At 43.8% G+C, this 26,316-nt stretch overlaps 1 protein-coding gene across 1 annotated transcript in view; it reads left to right on the top strand.

Moving 5' to 3' along the window:
• Positions 1-19,864, top strand: part of LOC121287103 (monocarboxylate transporter 14-like) — a 49,386-nt gene extending 29,522 nt beyond the window's left edge. Inside the window, exons 4-5 of the mRNA XM_041204651.1 lie at positions 19,370-19,537; positions 19,806-19,864. Coding sequence (XP_041060585.1) covers positions 19,370-19,537; positions 19,806-19,864 — 227 coding nt within the window. The remainder of the gene's footprint in view (positions 1-19,369; positions 19,538-19,805) is intronic.
• The last annotated feature ends 6,452 nt before the right edge of the window (positions 19,865-26,316 follow it).

Here is a 26,316-nt window from a genome sequence, read left to right as displayed (position 1 = left end):
GGAGGGCACTAGCAGTTCATCTCTATTACCATGAGATCTAAGGCTCTGAAAACAGCCCAAACAAATTTCTCCCTAATTAGGTAAAAGCAAAATACTGCGGATGCTGGAAATCTGAAACAAAAATAGAAAATGCTGGAAAGACTCATCAGGTCTAACAGCATCTGCGGAGAGAAAAACAGAGTTAATGTTTCAAGACTGACATTTTCTGTTTTTGTTCTGCCTAATTAATATTGTGCAGAGGAGGCAAAGGTAGAGAGAATGTTTTAATCTCTTACATGCCCACTATTCTCTTCTTCCCAAAACTATATTCAAAAAATTATTCAATACAATCTCGCTGGAAATCGCAATCAATGTTGGTATATGTTCTTCATGCAATTTATTTCCTTTTATCCATTATTTACGTAATTGCTCAGGGGCTAATTGCTCCTTTTGACACAATCATGATCCCTCACTTGGGAGAATATTGTCAATTCCTTTAACACAAGTAAACAAAATTGTTGTCCCAAGGTTTTGGTATAAGAAAGGTAACTGACAGGTGTCCCATTTAACCCCCATTGGAGCCTTGGTTCATTGATTTGACTAATGATGCATGGAAGCTAAATAGACATGGAATAAAATAATGAAGCTCCAGGCTGAGGGGACCCAGCTCATCAGTATCCTGCGAGCATGTTATACACATTGAAATTGTTGCTGCCTAACCTTGTGGAGAAAAGATGATTGTAAGAATAAAAAAAAGATTGTATTCTCCTTTGACTCAGCATCTCTGCTGTTTAGTTATTAATTTCTGTCCAATTTTAGTTTTGTCTTATATTATGTGGTCTCCTGCAACATTCATCAGTCCAGGTGATAGGCAACTATCTTGCCGCCTGGTCACTGCTGCTCTGTAACTCTTTGTCTGAGAATCCAGAGAGCAGCTGAATGTAAATTTTCCACAACCTTCTTCTCTCAGGGAATGTGAGAAATATAATCATACCAGTTCCATTTCCCCTATCCCCAAAGAATGTTAAATCAGCAGAAACTCTCAATTGTGGGAAAAATTGAAGGGAAAGTGTCGAGGACCAATAATGGACATTTGGAAATGAGTTATGTGAAGATATGACACTAATACAAACAAAGACGGAATATGGATATCAGTGTGGTGCTGACAGAGCTAAAGTGGAAGCATAAGAAGCTGAAAGACTGCTGATTTATGTCATTTGCAGAAACTTTCTACTTGCAGGGGGATAATTACATTCTACTCAATCCTATCAATCTAATTTTTAAATAGGATTGTTAAACATATATTGCAACAGTGACAATAGTACTCACCGTAATTGGCCATGAAGTGTTTCAGTACATCCTCAGGTTGTGAAAGATGCTATAAAAATGTAAGTTTTTCTTTATATGACTATGAAGGAGTGGTTGTGTCCATTTAAAAGCAAATGTTTGAAAGTGATCATAACACAATTTAATTCCATATTAACTTTGAAAGCAACATGCTAAAGTGCCAAACAGGAATCTTAAACTTAAACAAAGCCAATTACTTTAGTGTGAGGGGAGATGTTGTTAAGATTGATTTGGTAAATAGACTGAAAGGTATGGTGGTAAATAAACAGTGGCATATATTTAAAGGAACAATTCAAACTGTTCAATAAAAATACATTCCATTAAAATAACAAAAACTCAGCAAGAAACATCCGTAGCATACTAAGGAAGTTAAGGATACTTTAGATTAAAAGAAGAGATTTATAATGTTGCAGAGAATAGCAGTAAGTCAGAGGATTGGGGGTGTTTTAGAATGAATAATAAAAGGTGGGGGGGAAATGTGAGTGTTAACTGGCCAGGGCTAGACATTCTGATTAAAAACGTTGGGCAGAATTTTGAGTTTGGCGAGCGGGTGTAGTTGGCAGGCCTGGGGTCAGCTGGGAGATGGGCAACCACCCGCGATTGGCCCCCGGCCAATTAAGGCCCGCCCAGCGTGCAACGCGGCTCCCCACTGGTCAGAAGGGCTGAGTGGGGGGCGGAGGCCTGTCAGCTACTGGGCCCAATGGCGACCCCAGTGGCCGGTTTGAAAACGGCCCAGGCAGTCCCTGGAAGGCTGCCACGGAAGAACGTCTGTTCTGCGTTGACAAAGTGAGTGCGAGTGTGGCTGGAGACGCCACGAAGGAGGGCAAGTCGGGCGGGCACTCGGCCCACCAGTTTTTGGATGAGTGTCTTGTGGTCCTCCTGAAGGAGGTGGTTGCCAGGAGGGACACCCTTGGCCCCAGAATTGGCAGGAGGAGGCCACCGCACCTCACAAAGAGGGCATGGGAGGAGGTGGCAGAGCTGGTTAGCAGCCATGATGTGGTGCGGCGCACATGGGTGCAGTGCCACAAGAGGTTCAATGACCCGCTGCGCTCAGGAAAGGTGAGTATCGTGTTGGCGTGGGTCAGTGTGCAGACATGTTAAGGTGTGGCAGTTCCCGCGAGGACCTCAAGGGTGCCAATGATCAGTGCCAATGTGGGAGGTGGGTGGATGGGCCACCCAGTATCCCAGCTAGGTGCGGGCTTCTCTCAGGACGCTCTGGATGACGGCAGCAGCTCCTGCGCCCCTCCACCAGTGACCATGGCATCTGATGACTGGGGAAATGCCAGCCGTGGTACTGGTCGCTCTGTCCCAGGTGGGGTCAGCACAGGCTCCACCAGCCAGACGACGCCCACCAAGGTCATCAAGGCCAAGAAGAGAGCAGAGTCAGCAGGCCGCCTCCAATGCTGGTGCCAGCGAGGGGGTGGGGTGCGGTGGGGGGCACTCAAGATGTAGCATTCGGAAACGTAAGTTAAAAGCACCATGAGCACAAGTTCACGGGTGATTTTCTGTTCATTTATGTTTGGTTTATATGTCTGCTGGTGTGGACATCAACACCAGTAATGGTGACAATAACATTAAATTTGCTTTGATTCTGATGACCTGATTATGCTTCATCTTTCTTCTTTCTGGTGCAGGGATGCCAGTATGTAAAGCTGGGCATGAGTGGCTAGATATTTATTGCACAGGCATTGAGCAGACTTTGGGTGCAAATCAAAGGGTCATTTCAGACATCCAGGATGGAGGCAGGGGCCCTGGCATGAGGTGGAAGCAGATCTTTAGTAGCCTAGCTGAAGGAGCATTGGATCAAGTCATCCCTGGTGTCTCTGCCTCCCCGAAGGTTCAGAGGTCTGACAACACACCCTTAGTGTTCTCCTCTTCTGACTCACTACTGGATTCATCATCAGTGGCCTGCACAGCTCCGTCAATATCCTCTTCCTTCAGTGGGTCCCCCCTTGCCAGTGCCAGATATTGGAAAGCGCAGCATGCAACCACTATCAGTGACACCATCAGTGACACCCAATCTCGGGGGTATTGTAGTGCACCCCCTGATCGGTCCAGGCATCAGACGCACATCTTAAGAAGACCTATGGTCCTCTCTATCACCGCCCTTGTGGTGGCATGACTCCTATTATAACGTTTCTCTACCTCTGTTCTTGGGTGGTGACGAGGCATCATCAGCCACCTTTTCAATGGATAGCTCTTGTCACCCAGCAGCCATCCATCCAGTCAGGCTGGAGCACTGAAGAGCCTTGGCACCTAGGAGTCTCTCAGGATGTAAGCGTCATGGGAGCTGCCTGGGTACCTTGCACAGACTTGTAGAATCAGCATCCTGTGATCACACACTATCTGCACGTTCATGGAGTGGAAGTCCTTCCTGTTGACAAAGGTATTCGGCTGACCCACTGGCGTCTTGATGGCCACATGTGTGCAGCCAATGGCACCCTGGACGCAGGGGAACCCAGCAATCGACGCAAAGTCTCTGACTCGCTCAGCCTGGCTGGCTTCACCCATATGTTAAAGAATAAAGGTCAGTGCCTGCTTGAACAGAGCTTTTGTCACCAGCTTGATGCAACTGTGGACAGCTGATTGGGACACTCCACATAGATCCCCAACTGACCCCTGGAAAGAGCCGAAGGCATAGAAGTGAGGGCACTGTGACTTTCAGAGCCACTGGCATGGATTGTCCACCCACACAGTCAGAGCTGATCTCAGGCCCAATCATCTGAAAAATGGAGGTCACGGTCTCCCTTAAGAGGCAGAGCCTCCTTCGGCATTGCACTTCGGATATATTGAGGCAGCTGCATTGCCGCCTGTAAACTCTGGCAGCAGGATAGTGGCATCTTCTGTGGCCCCTTCCACCTTGGGCTTCCTGCTGGCCCTGCACCCCTTGTGTCTGTGCCTTTCCTCCCATAGTTCCCTCCCGTGGAGGCTTCCTCCTCTCCCTTCTGCCCCTCTCTTCCTCCTCAGAGGAGGTTGCACCAGCGGACAGCACAATCCCCATAATGTCTTGATGCCTGGAAGGGTCCAAACGGAGGCCTTGGAGACATCAATGAGCCCTGAAATGAAGCCTGGAAATGCCAAGAATGAAGCCCTGAATAGAGATGAAGCTGTCAGGTACCAATAAGCAACCAGCAGCAAACTATCTCCAAAATTCCTCACTACTCACACTGCCAAAGCTGCTGACCCTTTTTATCCCACCCTTGGATGAGGCTTAGCAAATTGTTGGCTACCTGCCTGCCCATTTTGCCTGTGCAATGAGCGTGAAATCGCACGGGCAATGTAAAATACAGCTTAATTGCTTTCTTAATGGCCTTAACTGGCCTCATAATTGATGGCAGGTATGGCTTGGACTCCTGCTAGCGCCCGCTGATCGAAATATCGCGTGAGTGTGCAATGATGCTAGGACACTCAGCTGACATCATCACTCTATTTTACAGTCGAGCAGGTCAGGTTTGTGCCCGCCCACTCAGCAAAGAATTCTGCACGTTGACTTTTTGTGAGAAACCCATAAACAGCTGTATTGATTAAACTGCACTCCGTTACCACTTTTAAATATATCAGAAACTTATTAAAACTACAGTAATTGAGTGCAATTTATACTTAACTTTTACTTGACCATGATACTTTGGCTCTAATCTAATGTCTCCAGGAGATAAGGGGCATTTGGTTGCTATTTCTGAACCACGTTATCCTCAGAATCAGGGTCGCCAATATTGAAATATTGATCTTGCCAGCAGCAAAGGTGCTGTGAATGAAACTGAAGGGCTAGTGTGGGGCTGCTGCAAAGAGGATACTCTGTGGTTTTCGTCAGCTATTTCAACCTTTCTGAAGCCTTATGACATGGTTGACCACCCTTCTCTAATGCCTCTCCTTCATTGTCCAGCTGAGTGGGCTGTCTTCACCTGGCTTCCCTCCTATAATCCAATCTATGCTAGGCCTTCTCTTCTCCCACATTGTTAGCTCTGGAGTCCCACAAGGATCAATACTTGACTCCCTCCTATTTCTCATCTACATTGTTGCCCCTCAGTGAAATCCTCCAATGACGTGCTGTCATCTTTCACATCTACACTGAAGACATATTGCTCTAGCTCACCAGCACATTTCTCAACTCCTCCATTTTGTTGTCAGCCTTCTTAATTGCCTTCTTAATGGCCTTAACTGGCCTCATAATTGATGGCAGGTGTGGCTTGTAGTGTGGGATGCTGACCTGGAAGTGCATGATCTACTGATTGCCCTTTATACACACTGAATAAAATGTGTTGTGGCCAATTGGCAGCCGCCCGATGCATAGGAAGCTTGCTCAGCAACCACAAACCCTTCCTCTTGCTCCCTTCCAAGCTTGTACTTAGTGTAAGGCCAGTTTCTCATTCCTGGTTTTAAATCCCTTGCCATATTGCCTGTGATTTCAACACGGCAAAATTCTTAACCAGTAGAATGAGCTTCGAATTTTGTCCTTCACATGTGCAGTAATTTATGTAACATTAATGTAACTTACTGGGTGAAATTCCTCATGATCATTGCCAGTTATGCATTGCAATGATGAAAGGATTGAGAAAATTTGCACTTCAGCATTTCACGTTGGTTATGTGCTATTATTCTATTAAACATAAACTTCTTAGATCTTTTGGCCGCATTGATAATCTGCTTGCTCAAGTTCCATGGGCTCATTTGCATGGGAGCATCAATCAATTTGTGACACTGTGCATGTGAATTTTCTGTTTTAACAGAACGACTGCAATAGTTAATTAGACCCATGTAAATTACATGACTCCCAATATGCTGCACTCTATACAGTTTTGCACTTGAGGAAGGCCATGAATTCAGCTTCAACCTCAAGGAATTTGTGTTGTCTGAGGAAAGAATCCTACAACCTCAGGTTTGGGACAATGAACTTCAGAATGAACACCCTCGGCTGCTGCAAGGACCATCCAAATGAGATTGTCATACTGCACTGTTAGCTCTTTCTGTGTTAGTTGTCAAAAAAGCCATCTTCAGTATTGCTGAAAAAAGACATTTTGTCGAAGCTTTTCATCTTGTACTCATCAGGCCAATTGCAAAAATACCAATGTCAGGGGAAGCAACAACTTCATACTGTATAAGAAAAGAGTGTTCATTGGTTGGCAAGTAGACTCTGATTAGTAGAGGCGTTGCCATGGAGAATGCACCAGTTAATGGTGACTGACAGTAAACTGCCAAGCAGTGTTTGAAATTTAAACCAGGCAGCTTGACTCTGATTGGTCAAGGCATTGTCCTGAGGAATGAACCAGTGAATGGCTATCACTTATTTTGTGTAGCTGAAAATCTGTAGCAACATATAGTAATTTCCTTGCATGTCTTAATGAGCTCCAGCCTGCACTCAAATTCAGTTTTGAAATGGAGCAGTTAAATGAACGCTCTTTCCTTGTCTTATGAGTTGAGAAATCTACCAAGAGGTTCTCTACTATGGTCTACCACAAGCCTACCTTCATTGGCCAATACACACGTTAGGATTCTTGTAGTTCCATGCGCTATAAGATTGGCCTTTTTGGCAACCTCGCAAATAGGGCCCAAGCCATTTTCTCACTATGCAAGCTTGATGCTGAAATAGGGCATATTAAAGAAATCCTGCAGGATAGTGGCTACTTGATCAGATCATTTCACGCTGTATATCGCGCAAACACATTAATGGACCTAAGGCTGTCAATTTTGGCCCTGAAAAGTGCCCAGTCTACCTCAGATTACCCTGGAAGGGCAAGGTATCTCAAAAAATTTGAGCAACAGGTGAAGCTAGCTGTTTCATGCTACTACCAGGCAGTAGCAACCTGAGTGGTATTGTTATGATATGGCAGGTGATAATTGCCAGGTTGACCAAATCCCAAAGGAAAACTTGGCCAAGCTATCACAACGATTTGCAATTTATATTTTTATTACGGGAAGGTATGTGTACTAAGTCAGAAGTAAAGAGCCCACTACCACTTTGGAGATTTTAAATATTAAATTAAAACATCTATTAATAAAAGAAAACTTAAAAACACAAGATCACAGTTACACAGTTAAATTTAGTCTTACATTTCCCAAATGATTCCTACTTAGCTAGACTCACAAATAAACATGTTTTTCCCAGCAACAGTCCAAGTAGATTCTTAATTTATAAAACATCCGGCAATATTACCACAAGGTACCCATTGTTGCTATCAGGGAGGTATTTCACAGGGCTTCCCGTTCCCTCTCACTAAAGAATGGAAATACAAGGCTTGTAACAAAACCTTGTTTTCTGGAACAAGCAAACACTTCTCTGGGTTGGATAGAGGCTGCTTTTCACAAGTCTGTCTTTACACAGCCCACTTTTCAAGATCTCATATGCCCACTCTCATACAGCTTTCAATCTTTCCTTAAATATATTTTATCCCCCTTTGACCTTTATACCCATTGTTCCAAACTTTCTTTGGAAGTCACCTTTCCCAGAATATAAAAATCTTTCATATTGTCATTATGGTCAGCACTTGTGAGAAAAATACACTTAATAACTTTGCCTTATTTATTTATGATTTTGCATTAGCCCCCTAAACTTGAACCAGGGGACGTAGTTACAGAATGAGGGGATACTCATTTAAAACTGAGATGCGAAGGAATTTCTTCTCTCAGAGGGTAGTGAATGTCTGGAATTCTCTACCCCAGGGAGTTGTGGAGGGCAGATCACTGAAAGTATTTAAAGAGGAGGTAGATAGATTTTTGAAATATCGGGGAGCTGAGGGCTATGGGGAGCTGGCACAAAAGTGGAATTCAGGCCTGGGGAAATCAACCTTGATCTTATTGAATGGCCCTGCAGGCTTGAGGGGCCAAATGGCCTACTCCTGCTCTTATTTCTTCTGTTCTTATGTTCTTAAGTTGTAAAGCTTCCTGTTATGCCTCTTTTGAAATTCAAACAGCTAACAATTCACTTCTCACTTATCTCCTAATGTAAATTTCCATTCAAACTGTATCGACTGGGATCTCATCTTAGCTCCCATCCCAAAATAACTGCTTTTGCACCTCAAGCCTTTGATGATTCAAGCCTTGCAGTCCGACTGTCTTGAGTTTAATTAAATTAGTCACACACACACATAACACACACACATCCCCCATAGTAATATTAGGAAAAATGATATTCTTTTTTACAGCATTTGCCACTAACAGGATGCTGCCACCTAGCCAAAAAGATATTCTGCCTATCACACAAATGACTAATGTGGACTATGAATTTCCGTGCCAGTCTGATGCTAGGTATGTAGGCCGAATGTCCCAATGACTGGAGGATGTCACCCCCTTCCTCTGTTCACAACGGGCAAGATACAGACCATACGCAATCAGCCTGTGCTTGCAAAACTCAAAACACAGTGTCCAATGTTAGGTGTGATTCTGTGATTGGACATAATTTGCTAAATAATCCTCAGTGTGCTAAAAATTACATTGACAACCAATTTAAGATAGTCAGTCAGGCTTGCAGTTTGGTGCATTTGCATGGATGGAACTACATATATTAATGCACAGGGCCCTGTTCCTTGTAGACAGAAAGAACATGTATGCACATTGCACATGTCTCAGCTAAACAAAATAAGTGACAGCCATTCACTGGTTCATTCCTCAGGGCAATGTCTTGACCAATCAGAGTCAAGCTGCCTGATTTAAATTTCAAACAATGCTTGGCAGTTAACTGTGAGTCACCATTAACTGGTGCATTCTCCATGGCAACACCTCTACCAATTAGAGTACACCTGCCAACTAATCAGCGCTCTCTTCTCACAAGTATAAAGTTGTTGCTTCCCCTGACACTCATTAGGACAATTGCAAGAATACCAGAGTGTCTTTTTTCAGCAATACTCAATTATGTACTACAAAACGACGAAAAGAAATCTCCCTTAAAAATACTAGCACCCTTAACATAGGATTTCTGAGCAGCCCTCAATGCTCCAACGGAACTATGGCAAAATCCATCACCTAAACATAAATGTCCACGTTGGTCGACATGCCCATTGGAATGCTCCATTTGAAAAATTACTTTAGTGACCTTGAACAACAAAGTACAAGATTAGTTCGAATTTACAGTAATCAAAAAACTTGTTTTCCACTTGGAATGAACATACTTCTCAATATTTATGCCCTGATTGTCCTTACTGACAAGGAACATGTACAATTATACCATCATAGAGCACAGGAGGAGCACCTGGCCCATTGTGCCTTTGTTGACTATAAAAGAACCATCCACTACCTCGCTCTTTCCCCATATTCCTGAAATTTTTTCTCCTTCAAGCATTTATCCAATTCACTTTTAAAAGCTACTCTTGAATTTGTCTCCACCAGACCGTGCATTCCAGCTGATAACAATGTGCTTATTACCTCGTTATCTGTTGTTACTTCTGAATACAACCTTTGTGTATAGCTGGCAGGAGATGATAACTCCACATATTAGAAAACAACATTTGAAGAGCGATGCTTTCTCTCCAAGTATATTCCCTGGAGAAATGGTCAAAGAATTCCAAAATGTGACACAACCCTGATGCCTCCAATTACCATCCATCTATTAACTTTTGCATAGTGGGGCTAAATTGGATAGCCCCCAAAAACAGGGATCATGATGTGTGATTAACCCATGCCTGTCATTCAGGCACCATGTCAACTTTGAGCTGCCTGCTATTTTAAATGATTTCAGCATTAACTGCACTGTCGATTGGCTGGGCGCTTCAGCAGAGGGCTTATAAACATGAGTGGCAGGAACCAGTTAAAACAAGCCTACACCTGCAGCTATGTTTTGGCAGGAGTAGGTGCTGGCAATTGTTCAGGAAGTGAATCATTGGGGAACACTGGGAAACATTGAATAAAGGCATAACATGGTAGAGCGTGGGCTCCAAGGATTATGGATGCTGCACTGGTGCAATGGTGAATGAAGTAGAGAATAGGAGAAATGTCCTGTATCCACAGGGGGTCAGAAGGCCCTCCAGTCCTGCACTGGGAAGGCAGTGGGAGCAGATAGCTGTGGTGATCAATGCCAGGAGTTAAGTCCCAAGGATTTAGATACAGTGCTGCAAGAAGTTCAATGAACTTAACAGAGTGGTCAAGATCAGTGAATGCATCTTCAAATGCCATTTCTGACAACTACATCGATAACCTGAGACTTTGTTCAATTCACTACACTCCTATCACTCACCTATCAATAATCTCTATCAATCAGTATTCCTCCATAACATTCACATGCTCCACCACACACACACACTTAGCACTGCTGCAAGCCTCACACTCACATCTTACAAGTTGTACGCACTGTCAGCGAGTCAACCATGAGAACCATATCGCCTGAGATTGCACCACACTCACTGGCACATTTCCCTCTCACTTGCAGGACAAGGTGGTGAACAATGGAGGCAGCAGGAGCTAATCAGAAGGGGACAGACGTGCCCCCATGTCCTGACTCCCATGGAGGAGATGGTGCCTGCCATTATTGGGATGCCATTACTGAATCTGTGGTCAGCAGTAGGGCTGAAACCACTGCAAATGACAGTATCCTCATATCCAATTGTCCTCTCATCTACCCCTCCTCCCAAAATCTCTTCTGATTTACAACCTCTTACTTTTCCTCCCTCCTTGCACCACAAACTTATCCTTGAGCCTTTCTCCTTTCAGATATCCAAGAAGTCCAACCAGTCCAGTCTGTGGTGGAACAGCAAGAAGACAATGATGATCATGAAGATACATTGTCACTTGATTTCACATTTACAGCGTCCAGCTCAATTCCGGACACTGTGCATAATTAAGAGGTTAGCATAGAGGTGGGATCTGCATTGGTAAGACAGCTGACATAAGTGGCCTGCAGCCAGGGCAGGCAACAGGGATAGTGCAGGGACTGGCCCGTCAGAGGGTTGAGGTTGTACATGAGTTCTGCTGCAAGGACTCAGATGAGCGCTTCGATTTGGGAGCTTACAGAGGAACACTGATGAGTACACTCAACAAAACACTTGGTGCATTGGGGAGCCTGTCAGAAAGCCCGTGGTCAATGTTAAAGAGCATGGATGAGTCCAGCATCAACTTGGCACAGGGTTTTGCTCAAAACTTAAGAGCTAATCCTTTCCAACATGGAAGTGGTGGCCAGCTCCAGCAGCACACTTGTGGACCCACCATCACGCAGCACTTGGTGCCCAATGTCTCCGATTCCAATGCAACAGCAGCAAGATTTCACCAGCAGTCAAAGTGCTGCAGTAGAAGCTCAGGCTGAAGTCATGTGAGGTCAGTCTGCTGTCAGACAAGATCAGCTTGCTGACATAATTGCTGTTGATTACACAGTGCAAAAGAACTTGCAAGGTGTCACAGCAAAGCAACAATTTGTCCTTGAACAGATTACTAGGATTGTTAACGCTCTATTGAACACAGACCTACTCTCCTCTTTCTGGAAGTCTGCATTCATCCTTTGACCAGGCCCAAGCTCCTGCCCCTGCTGAAATGCTGCAGTTAGAAGCCAAGCCTTCTAGAGCAGGTCAAAGTCATCCTGCAAGGCCATCTGAGGTCTCCTCCACTGAAAGTCAGCAGCCTTCCATCAGCAGTGCTGTAGATGTTGGGGTAGCACTAGGTGAGGCAAAGGCATGTGGAAGAAAGGCACTAAGGGAATGCACAAGGTAAAATAGTTCACATTTGCATGCGATATGGAATGATTTCATTGATAAATTTGCCTTGTTATATATTTTTGCGGTGATTTTATTTTTGCATTCTAATTGTCATTTGCATAGGGGCAAGGTGGGATTGTTGATGAATGGAGAATTGCAATGACTAAATTGCACCCAGATACAGTAAAATCCTGCCGTTCATGGAGGTTACATTCCCATGAAAAATTGCAAATGGCGAGATCGCGAATGATGAAAATGTTTTTCAATGGGACACAATTAGATCGATTCCAGCAATGTGAGGGCAGCATTGGTTTGGGCAGTTACTCTACAGCAAATTGTGGTGCAGTACCTGTATGAGACAGACGGGAGAGTGTCTGAGCAATACATGAGTGAAGATTTCAAAATTGAACAGAGCTGTTATTGCAGCTTTGAACCAAGAGATTCAGACATTTCCTGTTAAACTCTTCATTCGGGCTGCACTTCAGCTGCAACTATTCCAGTCTCTGCCCTGTTATTGCTGCCATCTTTCTGGGGAAAGAGGAGAGAGGGAGAAGAAAACGTGGATAAGTGAACATTTGCCACGTGATGGGCAATGGAATGTACTAAGTACAAATTGCGGGTAAGTAAAAACGTGAACAAGGAAGTTGCAAAAGGTGGTACTTTTCAGTAAGATCTTCAGGCTGGTCAGAAAGGAACTTTCCAGGATCCCTCCTCTCTGCGCGAATCACTTCATCAAGATGGTAACTGATGCACTTTTTAGGAGAGCAAGTGAGTTCACCAACTACACAATGGATGAGGTCAGTCAGGCTAAGAGAGCCAGAGGGTTTGGTGCAATAACTACATTCTCCAAAATGCAGAGAGTCATAGACTGCACACACGTGACCATCAAGGCTCTCATAGCCCAGCTAAAGGCATTCGTGAATCCTAAGGGGTTTCACTCCCTGAATATACAAATTGTATGTGACCACCGAATGAGGATCAGGCAGTTCTGTGAATAGGAGGAATGATCATGACACCTACATTCTTGGGCACTTCCAGGTGCTACAGCTTTTTTCCCCAGCACTGTTATTGGAGGGATGGATACTTGGTGATAAGGGGTATCCACTAAAGAGGTGGCTTATGACCCTGTTAAAGAATCAGCAAGCAGAAGCTGAGCACAGATAAAATGAAAGCCATGCATCCACCGGAACCACCATTGGCCTGCTCAAAATGAGATTCCTCTGCCTGCACCGAGCTGGTGTCTCATTGCAGTATACACCGGCGCAAGTCTCCCTGGTTGTGATGGCATGCTGCACTATTGCAATCCAGAGTGGGGAGGGCCTGGCACCTGGCAAAAGAGGATCTAGTTGACTGGCCTGCATTCTCAGAAGACAAATTTGAAGGGGATTTGGAAGACGATCAGGAGGATCCAGACTGGCCTGACACTGCACCTGATGGCTAACAGGGAATGGTTACTAGGGAGTCTTGTGAGTCTCTCATAATGAGACACTTCTCCTGAGGATGTGGAAGACTTTCAACCAAACAATCTGTGCTCCGCAGTCTTCTGATCTGCAACCTCATATGATCATTCCAAGCCAACAGAACCAAGGCCAGCATCACATATTTCAGTTGATATAGAGGTTCCTGCATTTTGGACACAGCTGTACCACTTAACCCATGACACAGAGTGATGCCCTCCCAGCCTTTAGAAGAGACAAACTCATTCTTTTCCCTGCCACTGCAACACAATCACTCCGCCACTCCTGGCAGAGTGATGGTCTCTCAGATTCTCATTCCAACACCCAACCCCCCCACCCCACCCCACCCCTCGCCATAAACCCCGGCCTCTGCAAGGCCAATGGATCTGCATCTCAGGTGACTGGCCAGCTGCAGGATCTCCTCTTCCATCACCATCACAAATGCCAAGTTGAGCACTCCACCACTGGTCCTCGACCTCTCGTGGGCATTATGGACCCCCTTCTCCTGCAAAGACAATGGAAGAGCGATGAGTCTCATCTTTGAAGAGATCACGTCCTTAGGGTTGAGCCCAAACTTCACCGCTTGGCAATGGTCCTCACAAGCAACCCTTCCTTTCCATCCACCGCTCCACATTCTCTCGAAGCCAAGCTGGATGCCGAGGCTCCTTGAGAATGCATTCAGGCCACCGGCCATTCATTGATCCATTTTCCACTTCACATGCACATCACTGCATACCCTCCCATTGGGGTGTGCCCACATCAGGATGTAGGTTTGCCAGTCACCCTTGCAGAACAGAGAAGGTCGGTTAGCTCTTGCAGCACTGCAGCCACAGCCTCTGGATGGCCCCATGGTTGATGACCTCCTTTACCACCTCCACTGAGGCTTGCCTGCTCTGGTGGGGATTCCCATCCTGTGGTATGAGATCGTCCAGCCAACCAGTCACAGCCTGGAGGAGGACACACAGGAGTCATCGTCAAACTGTGGTCCCACCTGCCTTTCACCTTCTCTATTGCTGCTGGCAGTCTATGCTGTGGGAATGGGTCACCTTGATTCGCTGGGAGGTGCCCCAGAGGAGCTGGTGTCACTTCCTCCTTTCTTACCCAGGGTGACAGGGATTGCAGCTGCCACAGGCGTCATCAAGATTATGCCAGATATTTTGCCTTATGGCTTCACTCTTCTTCTCAGCTCTTTGTAAACAGTGCTGTCTTTTCTTGGTGATGATGGGCAGCCAGATTCTGCCCCTGAGGGTGTCTTCCCCACAATTGCGGCCCTTCCAATCTTGCACTGTTACCTCCTTCTGGATCATGGCCTGACCCCACTACTGCAGGACGTTCTAACCTAGGCTGGATGCTAATTGGCCAGCCAGTGTTTAATCATGGCGGGAGCAGGTGTACCTCGTGCATTCACTTCTGTCAATGACCCTGTTGCGCATGGTAAAATCCAGTCCATTGTTCCTTGTTGAAGTTCAGGTTGGAAAATTGCTCCCTGAATACCCTGAGTGGATGTGACCTCCTGCTGAGAGCCATTTGCTCCTTTGTCCTCCCTCTTCCAGTAGTTTGTCCAGCTCTGTGCTCTGTTACTTTTCCAAGTCATGTTGTATTCCAAGGGGAATACCTACTAGTACATCATTGTCTTGGAGCAGTTAGTTTGTGCAAATGCCACAGAGTGAATTAGGCGCAGGAGTAGGCCATTCGGCCCCTCGAGGCTGCTCGGACATTCAATAAGATTATAGCTGATCTGATTGTAACCTCCACTCCACTCCATTCTACTCTACTCCAGAATTCGCTATTGAATTTATTAGAGATGACCTGGTACTTGTGGCTCCCAGTTCTGGTCTCTCCTGCAAATGGAAGGCTTCATTTTTAACTCTATCTAAGTGAATAGATTTCAAGTGAGTTAAAATCTTGCACATAATCTTCTCTCCATCCGTGCTATCAATCCCCTTTATAAGTTTGAAGAATTGTATCAGGTCTTCCTAGTTATCTCTTTTCTAGAAAAAAGAGCCTCAGCCTGTTCAATCTTTCCTGATGGGTATAATTTCTCAGTCTAGTATCATTCTAGAAATTTTTTGTGCACCTTCTCCAGTGTCTCTGTGTATTATAGAACAAAGAAAAGTAAAGTACAGTACAGGAACAGGCCCTCCAAGCCTGCGCCGATCATATTGCCCGTCAACTAAAACATTTTGCACTTCCAGGGTCCGTATCCCTCTTTTCCCATCCTATTCATGTATTTGTCAAGCTGCCTCTTAAACACCATTATCGTACCTGCTTCCACCACCACCTCTGGCAGCGAATTCCAGACACTCACTACCCTCTGCGTAAAAAAACTTGCCCCGCACATCACCTTTATAGTTTTCTCCTCTCACCTTAAATCTATGAATCTATGCCCCTAGTAATTGACTCTTCCACCCTGGGAAAAAGCTTCTATCTACTCTGTCCATGCCACTCATAATTTTGTAAACTTCTATCAAGTCGCCCCTCAATCTCTGTCACTCTAGTGAGAACAATCTGAGTTCCTCCAACCTCTCCTCATAGCTAATAACCTCCAGTCCAGGCAGCATCTTGGTAAACCTCCTCTGCACCCTCTCCAACGCCTCCATATCCTTCTGGTAATGTGGTGAACAGAATTGCACGCAATATTCCAAGTGTGGCCTAACCAAGGTTCTATACAACTGCAGCATGACTTCCCAGCTTTTATACTCAATACCCCTGCCAATGAAGGCAAGCATGCCATATGCCTTCCTACTTTCAGTGACCTGTGGATCTGTACACCCAGATCCTTCTGCCCTTTGATGCACTTAAGGGTTCTGTCATTTACTATATAATTCCTGCCTGTATTAGACCTTCCAAAATGCATTACCTCGCATTTGTCTGGATTAAACTCCATCTGCCATTTCTCCGTCCAAGTCTCCAACCGATCTATATCCCGTTGTATCCTTTGACAATCCTCTTCGCCATCTGCAACTCCTCCAACCTTGGTGTTGTCTGCAAACTTACTAATTAGCCCAGTTACATTTTCCTCCAAATCATTTATGTATACTACAAAGAGCAAAGGTCCCAGCACTGATCCCTGCGGAACTCTACTCAGAAAAGCACCCTTCCACTGCTACCCTCTGTCTTCTATGACCAAGCCAATTTTGTATCCATCCTGCCAGATCACCTCTGATCCTGTGCGACTTTACCTTCTGTACCAGTCTGCCATGAGGGACCTTGTCAAAGGCCTTACTGAAATCCATGTATATAACATCCACTGCCCTTCCATCGTTGATCATCTTTGTCACTTCCTCAAAAAACTCAATCAAGTTAGTGAGACACGACCTCCCCTTCACAAAACCATGCTGCCTCTCACTAATATGCCCATTTGCTTCCAAATGGTAGTGAATCCTGTCACGAAGAATCTTCTCCAATAATTTCCCTACCACTGACGTAAGGCTCACCGGCCTGTAATTTCCTGGATTATCCCTGCTACCCTTCTTAAACAATGGAACAACATTGACCATTCTCCAGTCCTCTGGGACCTTACCCATAGACAGTGATGATACAAAGATATCTGTCAAGGCCCCTGCAATCTCCTCCCTTGCCTCCCTCAGTACTCTGGGGTAGATGCCATCTGGCCCTGGGGACTTATCCACCTTAATATTCTTCAAGATGCCTAACACCTCCTCTTTTTTGATCTCAACATGATCCAGGCTATCTAAACACTCTTCCCTGGACAAATCGACTGCTAAGTCCTTCTCTTTGGTGAATATTGATGAGAAGTATTCATTCAGTATCTCTCCCATTTCTTCTGGCTCCACAACAGATTCCCACCTCTTTCCCTGAGTGGGCCCACCCTTTCCCTGGCTACCCTCTTGCCCTTTACATATGTATAAAAGGCCTTGGGATTTTCCTTAACCCTGTGGCCAGTCACTTTTCATGACCCCTTTTAGCCCTACTGACTCCTTGCTTAAGTTTCTTCCTACTTTCTTTATATTCTCCACGGGCTTCATCTGTTCCCAGCCTTCTAGCCCTTACAAATGCTTCCCTTTTCTTTTTGACTAACCTTATGTTTAACCTTCTTTGAAGGATTCATATGTGCTGTGGATAAAGGGGAACCGGTGGATGTACAGTACTTAAATTTCCAGAAGGCATTTGATAAGTTGCCACATCAAAGGTTATTGGGGAAAATAGAAGCTCATGATATAGGTGGTAACATATTGGCATAGATAGAAGCTTGGCTTGCTAACAGGAAATAGAGAGTAGGCATAAATGGGTCATTTTTTGGTTGGTGAGATATAACGAGTGCTGTGCTACAGGGATCGGTGCTGGGGGCTCAACTTTTAATAATTTAAAAGGCTTGGATGAACGGATCAAAGGTATGGTTGCAAAATTTGCTGATGACACAAAGATAGGTAAGAAAGTAAGTTGTGAAGAGGACGTAAAGAGGCTGCAAAGATAGGTTAAGTCAGTGGGCAAAGATCTGGCAAATGAAGCATAATGTGGGAAAATGTGAAATTGTCCATTTTGGCAGGAAGAATAAAAAAGAAGCATATTATCTAAATGGTAAGAGATTGAGGAGTTCTGAGATTCAGAGGGATCTGTGTCCTAGTGCATGAATCACAAAAGGCTAGTATGCAGGTACAGCAAGTAACTAGGAAAGCTAATAGAATGTTATTGTTTATTTTGAGGGGAATTGATTACAAAAGTAGGGAGGTTATGCTTCAGTTATACAGGGCACTGGTAAGACCATATCTGGAGCATTGTGTACATTATTGGTCTCCTTTTTTAAGGAAAGATGTAAATGCATTAGAAGCAGTTCAGAGAAGGTTTACTAGACTAATATCAGGAATGATGTGTTGTCTTTTGAGGAAAGGTTGGACAGGTTAGGCTTGTATCCACTGGAGTTTAGAAGACTAAGAGGCAACTCTTGCCTCTTTTGAAACCTTGATTGAAACCTGAGGGGTCTTGATAGAGTCAATGTGGAGAGAATGTTTCCTCTTGTGGGAGGATCTAGAACCAGGGGTCACAGCTTAAAAATAAGAGGTCGCCCATTTAAGGGCAGAGATGAGGAAAAATTTTTTCTCTCAGAGGGTTATGAGTATTTGGAACTCTCTTCCTCAAAAGGCATTGGAAGCAGAGTCTTTGAATACTTTTAAAGAAGAGTTAGATTCTTGATTAACAAGGGGGTGAAAGGTTATCGGGGGAGGCAGGAATGTGGAATGGAGGTTACAATCAGATCAACTATAATCTTCTTGAATGTCAGAGCAGCCTCGAGAGGCCGAGTGGCCTACTCCTGTTCCTAATTCATATGTTCATTTTTATAATCAGGAGATCAGAACAATTCACAGTATTCCAAGTGTGGTCTAACTAATGTACAACATATGTTTAGCATAATCTCCGTTTTTCAATTCAATACCTCTTGAAATTAACTCCAGTGCTTCCTTTTTACTTATGGTCTTATTAACTTGCATTGCTACTTTTCATAATTTATACATCTGTACCCCATGTGGACACCTATTTTCCAAGGAGTATGTGGATTTCTCATTCTTCCTATCAAAATGTGCCACCTCAGGTTCACCTACACTGAAGTTCATTTGCTAATGACACACCCATTCTTCAAGTTTATTAATGTCTTCCTGTATTTTGCCACAGTCCTCCCTGGTGATGCCAAAAATGTTGAAATTGTACTTCTTGAACTTGATACAATAAGGTCAATTTTATGTGGGGGTTGCCGTGTGAGCAATGCCCTTGTTGCATGTTCTGATTCATGATCATGTTCACAATAAAACTCAGACATTATTTGAGGTTTAACAAAAAAATAACCTAGCTTTATGTCAGGGAAGAATCTGTGGCCAGTATATGTGCTATAAAGAGATCATTACAACTGCACTCATTGTAAAGTCTAAACGCACTAAATTAAAATGAAGAGTAACTGAAATGTCTAAAGTCTAAGGATATCTATTGCTGGAATACTTAATGAGTCTTCTCTTTGACTAGGCTGGATTTTTGATTTGACAAACAAATATGACTTCTCGTTTTATGTATGTGGTCTCCTCTACATGTTTGGAGTATCCTGCCTGTTGATGAAACATTTTGTCCAGATAAAGGAAAGCACTGAAAAGAAAAATTATGCAAATTCAGAAGCTGACACACCTGTGACAAAAGGTATCACTTTTTATACTATTTCATTTAGCAGAACAACTTTTGAGATTTTAAAAATGATTTAATACCTTTAATGCATTTGTGCTCGAATTGGCATTGTTTGTTGCCCATTTATACGTATCCTAAAATCCAAGATTTAACATTCTGTTTCAGACACTTAAGTGAGTAACTTAATTGTTAATTTCTGCTGAGGAACTATTTGAAATTTGATAACTGATAGCTTTACCATTGATTTATATTTATAACTATTGTTTTATTTGTGTTTACACAGGTTCTAATAAAATACTCCCATTGTACAAAAAATCTCATATGTCAAGTCTTGGACAGTAGATTCTGCAGAGCTGGTTTAGCACAACCATACCACAAAATACTATACTAGCCAACAACTCTTGTCAGCATGTGAAAGCATGGTATGGTTATATGACAGTTAATCTGTACATTTTTTATGCTCAGTCATGAGTTACAATTAAAGGTATTGGGCAGACTGGGCTAAGTATCATTTAAAGTACAATTTTTCATCTTGACCGGAAAGAAACAGGATATCTCCCTGCATGTACAGTCAGAAGACAACTATTTTAAGAAGGAAATTAACAATTTCCTAATTAATTGGGGGAGTGGAAAGATATAAGTTTAGCACAGGGTAGAACAGAATAATCTCTAATAAGAAAGAGTGAAGGAAACAAGCTCGCACTGAGATAAAATTAATGCAGAATAATTTGGAAGAATGAAGGGGGTTGAAAGGACATTAGGACTTTAAACTTTATTTTGAGTGTGGGGAATTGAGCAAATAGGCAATAGCTGTACCTTCTCTCCGCCCCGTATAATTCTTCCCGCTACTGGTAAGTGTGCCTTCAACCCACATTTTTATCTTTATTTTAAGATGGTTTGTAGATCTAGTATCTCAAGACTTGGAGCCATAACACTGATTGGCATGTTGAACAAAACTACAAGGCATTACAGAAAGAAACCAACCTAACTCCAGCGCAAAGTCTAGTGCTGGATTATTTAAAAAAAAACACAACCTCATGCTCCACACACCAACCACAACCACACCCCGCCCCCACAACCCCTCCTTCTGTCCAGTGGCCAGAAGACTTTTTTTAAGTATGCAACAACCAATGCCTTTAGAAGCAGGATTTCCATATTATTTCTAACTAATTAGTATTCAGCTATGATTCAAAATGGATCATTGTGCAACATAGACACCCAACCCAACCCAATCATCCTCAACATTTGGTAATATATCAAGCAGAATTTATAGCAAAGGTAATCCCACATAAAATTAATGTAATATGACTACACGGATAGGAGAGGTGGTTGAATAGTGGAATTTTCTGATGACACCAAATTGGGGTATTTTGTAAATAAAATGTAGAATTGTGGAATAATCACATTAGAACATTCATAGGCTGGCTGTATAGGCAACAAATGGCAACTACAGTCAAGGCTGAAAACATTAAATAATAGATTTTGGAAGTGAGAATACAGATAGGAAATACACCTTTAATGGTAAAATTTTAAATAGGTAGATGAGCTTGCTGTGCAGACACACAGGTCATTAAAGAAATAAAGCAAGTATGTTTCTCAAAAAAGGCAGACAGAATCCTAGATTTTGTAACTAAAGGCAATAAGTACAAAAGCAACAAGGTAATATTGAGCTTAGTTAGGTTGCTGTTGGAATATTGCATATCTTTTTGATGCTCCATTATAGGAAGGATCAGTATAGATTCAATATGTTACCATGGATGAGGGGTTACAGTTATGAAGAGAGCTTGGGGAGTTAGGATATTTTCACCAGAGCTAAGGAATTTAAGGAGTGACCTAAAGCAGCTTTAAGATTTGAAGGGTTAATAATAGAGCAAAGAATGCTAATTTTATTCCCCCAATTTGTCTGACAACTGGTACCAAGAGTGAACAAACTTAAGATGATCACAGAAAAAATTAAATGGAAAAAAAATAGGACCAAAATAACTTTGGGTGAAAGCTCAATGGTTATACTTCTCCAGCCTGGGCCCAATCGGTGAGATCTATGTCAGGCATTTGAAGGTCAGTATGCCTCACTGGATGTAGCTGTGCCAATTCACCAGATCCTGACTGAGCCATTAGATCATTAACTCCAGCACAGGGAGTCTTTGCCCCAGTTTTGTTTCCTTGATGTGATTTGCTTGTAATCACTAAATCATAAAATCGCAAAAAGAAATTGATTACCAGGCACAGCGAGGTCTCTACCATTTTCTCGGGGATCACTAGTTTCCAACTGTTCAAAAACCAGGGGAACCCTCAAGGAATTTTGGTCCAGTGATTTCTGCAGAGACTAGTTAGAATGCAGAATTCACTATCACAAATCATTGTTGAAACTGTATGAATATTGGTGTAACTTTTTATCTATAGTTAAATACTAGAAGTTTCCTGGCTATTTTGTCTGACCTGTAACCGTTTGACAATTGCCTGTGATTGTGTTGAAATGGTTAATCAGTAAAAAGCACAGGTTTGAAAGATCTGATGCCTTGTATAGTTTGTTACCGAATGAATTCATTAACACATCCTACAGGTGTAAAAATTGAAATTAATTCTGAGTTTAATTTAAAAGATACAAAGGAAAAAAAATGAAGTGAGAAAAGTCATTTTCCAATGATAAGATGGGCTTTTCAGCCAAGAACACTAAACTTATTCAAAACTTCTCAAATATTTTAAGTATACTAACCTTAAGTAGCTACTAACTACCTGAAACACTGAAATATCTCTGATAAGCAAATGAAAATATTTTACCATGATGATACAGAGCTGAGACTGAGTTTATTCCTGCTGATCTTTGCCTTCTCCACAAGAAGCCACTATCCACCATATGAAACATAAGTTGGGATTTTCTGGCACCATTGACGTCACGCTCATGGCGGGTGGGGGAGGGGACATTATGGCGAGAAGGCCAAAAATTGGTTTCTCACCACCAGAAACCAGTTTGTGATCGCCTGTTCCACCCATCAATGATGGACTGCGTTTCCAGCCACTGCACGTCGGGAGCCTAATTTCAATATTTTAGCATCTCACTATAAGTCCTGTTCGCCGGAATCATCCCCTCACGCTGGAACATCTGGGCACATGTTTCACAACTGTACATAAGTGATATGCACCTGGTGGACTGCACTTTGCTCAGGATTTCAAGGTCTGTTTGCCTACCTTGCTTTGGGCAGCACTCGTGGTCATCAGCGCCAAACTTTGCAGGCAGCACCACATCACTTTTAGGGGTCTTTATCGGATCAGCCAAACATGGGTGGCTTTTCATTAGAACAAAAGAACATAAGAACTAGGAGCAGGAGTAGGCAATTCAGCCCTTCGAATCTGTCCTGCCATTCAATACTACCAGGGCTGATCTCATTTCGGCCTCAACTCCAATTTCCCGCCCTCTCCCCATAACCTTTCAACCCATTACTAATTAAAAATCTGTCTATCTCCTCCTTAAATTTATTCAGTTTCCTGGCATTCACGACCCTTTGAGAAAAGTAATTCCTTCTCATCTCTGTTTTAAATCTACCACCCCTCAGCCTAAAACTATGGCCTCTCGTTCTAGAATGCCCCACAAGGGGAAACATCTGCTCCACGTCTACTTTGTCTATCCCCTTTAGCATCTTATATACCTCAATTAGATCTCCTCTCATCCTTCTAAACTCTAGTGGGTATAGGCCTAAACTGCTCAATCTCTCCTCATAAGACAAGCCCCGCATCTCAGGAATCAATCTAGTGAATCTCCTCTGAACCGTCTCCAATGCAACTACATCCTTCCTCAAGTAATGGGACCAAAACTGTGCACAGTACTCCAGGTGCGGTCTCATCAATGCCTTGTACAGTTGCAACAACACTTCCCTACTTTTATACTCTATTCCTTTAGAAATAAATGCCAAAATTCCATTTGCCTTCCTTATTACCTTATTTTCAACGGCTGTAGGGCTAGGGCTTGCTTGGGCCTCAGGCAAGGGAAGAGGCTGCAGGGCGAGGGCTGTACTGGGGAAGGGGGGTATCCCAGGGTGTGTGCAGGGACACATGTTGATCTGTGCAAGTGGCCTCAAGATGGTGATAGCTGAGGAAGCAGCCTCCAGAGGAGATGAGGCCAGATGGAGATGTGAGAGTGTGTGTGAGAGAGTGAGTGGTGATGTCCCTTGAACTGGCAGTGAGCGAGGTGCCACTGAATGTGTGATGACCTTGAGAATGTGTGAGCTTAGAGTGATAAGATAGTTGCCTTATACTGGCAACATAGATGAGATCATTCATCCATTTTCTGCACTGCATGGCTGACTTCTTGTGTGCAGCATTGGTATTGACCACCTCTGCCACTGCCTACCAAGCCAGAGTGGTGAGACTGATGGGCTCCTGTGGCCAGAGCGGGGGGGAAGAAGACATCATGGCAGGCCTCCATGACATCCAGAAGACATCCCAGGGATGCATCACTGGATTTGGCAGGGGTGGGGGGGCTGCACTCTTCTTGTCTTTAGGGACCATGTATTCACAGGAGGAGACCTGGACTGCAAGCACTGGGAAGTGTGCTGCAGTTTAAATGTGGCAGCCTCCATGAGGAAGTGGCAAGTTAACAGAGAAGCGGGCAAATTGGATGCCGCCTGCCAGTGAGACAGCATGTCTCCTGTGGCTGCATAATCAATGAGACAGGAATAGGACAATACAGCGCGAAAAGCTGCCATTGTGATTGGCAAGCAAAATGTCCTTTTTCCTGCCCACTACCACACTTAGTGCAAATCTAGGACGATCCCGCCCATTGGGGTTTTCCCAAAGACAAAGCAGGAAATATGGGGCCAGAATTGTTGTTTAAGTTCAGGGAAACCAATAAAACACCCTTTATGATGTTCTGAACATAGGGAATCCTTGAACTACACTACTGCTATTAATGTATAGGAAGGCAAGTCTAGCTTACTAATGAAACATGTAATCATTTTATATGAGCTGGATGCTTTGCCATTGCCTGGAAAGTGTTAAAATAGTTAAATAAAGGTATAAAGATAAAAAAAAACGCCAGGGGGAGAATTTTCTCCCCATCGGGGGGGGTGGGGTTGGGTGGGAGCAGGCGGGCGTGAAGCCAATCACCGCCCGCGATCGGCTGTGCGCTGCCAATTAAGGCCCACCCAGCGTGACGCGCACCCGGAAGCACTGAGTGCTCCCTGTGCAGGCGGGGGGGGGGGGGGGGGGGGGGCTGAGTCGGGGCCTGCGCTCTTTTGCGCATGTGCGTGAAAGAGCGCAGAAATCTCCCTGAGGCACCCTTGAATCTCAATAATTTTAATAAAGAAAAAAAAAATTTAGGACCTGTCCCCTCATGTGAAAGTGTCACCTGAGCTCGGACATATCTATGAATTTTAATGAAAATCTTTATTTCACTTATAAATCGCTCATGAAACCTCACCGTGGATGAGGTTTCATGAAAAATGTGAAGGCCGATTGGGCTCTTTGCCTGCCCGCCAACCTTAAGGTTGGATGGGCAGCTATGTTAAGGGGTTTAATTAATTTTTAACAGGCCTTAATAGGCCTTTGACAGTTCGGTGGGCATGCAGCCGACTCCGGTGCGCGCCCGCCGAACTGAAACTCGGAATGACATGTGGTGACATCGGGATGCACGCCCAACATCACTGCACGTCATTTTATGCATCAGCGAGCGGGCCCTGCCCCCGCTCGCCGAGGCGAAGATTCTGGCCCAGGAAAAGCGAAAAGAATACCTTATTTCTGTGGATGATATGGTCCAACACTTAAAATCTATTCTCCTCAAAGTCTCCTAACTTAGCTCTCAAGGATGAAAGCAATTTTAGGAGCGAATGGCATGAATGTGTTCTGCAAACTGTATCTGTGTTACTAACATGTCCACTAATTTTTAAAACATTGATATTTATGCAAGCTCTCCATGGGTCCTTGTGCACCAAACATTTGATCAATCTTGTTGATGTTTTGGTGTGAAGAAATTCAAGAAGATTGCGCCATCCAAGGGATCTTTGTACAGTACCCTGTCATTGGCATAGAGCCATACAGACATGAACATAATGAATTAGGAGCAGGAGTAGACCACTCGGCCCCTTGAGCCTGCTCCTCAATTCAATAAGATCACGGCTGATCTGATTGTAACCTCAACCCCACATTCCTGTCTACCCATGATAACCACTGGATGAGTTAATCAAGAATTCAATCTTAAAAATATTCAAAGACTCTGCTTCCACTGCCTTTGGAGGAAGAGTTCCAAAGACTCACAACCCTCTGAGTGAAAAAATCCCCCTCATCTCTGTCTTAAATGAGCGACCCCTTACTGTTTAACAGTGACTCTTAGATCTAGATTCTCCCACAAGAGAAAACATCCTCTCCACATTCACCTTGTCCAGATCCCTCAGGATCTTAAACGTTTCAATCAAGTCACCTCTTACTTTTCTAAACTCCAGTAGATACAAGCCTAACCTGTCTGACCTTTCCTCATAAGACAACCCACCCATTCCTGGCATTAGTCTAGTAAACCTTCTCTGAACTGCTTCTAATGCATTTACATCTTTCCTTGAATAAGGAGACCAATACTGTACACAATACTCCAGATATGGTCTCACCAGTGCCCTGTACAACTGAAGCATAACCTCCCTACTTTTGTAATCAATTCCCCTCACAATAAAGAATAATATTCTATTAGCTTCCTAATTACTTGCTGTACCTGCATACTATGCCTTTTGTAGTTCATGCACCAGGACACAGATCCCTCTGAATCTCAGAGCTCTGCAATCTCTCACCATTTAGATAGGAAGCTTTTTTAT

Source organism: Carcharodon carcharias, chromosome 2, assembly GCF_017639515.1.
Source record: "Carcharodon carcharias isolate sCarCar2 chromosome 2, sCarCar2.pri, whole genome shotgun sequence".
Lineage (NCBI taxonomy): Eukaryota > Metazoa > Chordata > Chondrichthyes > Lamniformes > Lamnidae > Carcharodon > Carcharodon carcharias.
This window is presented reverse-complemented; position numbering and strand designations above follow the sequence as displayed.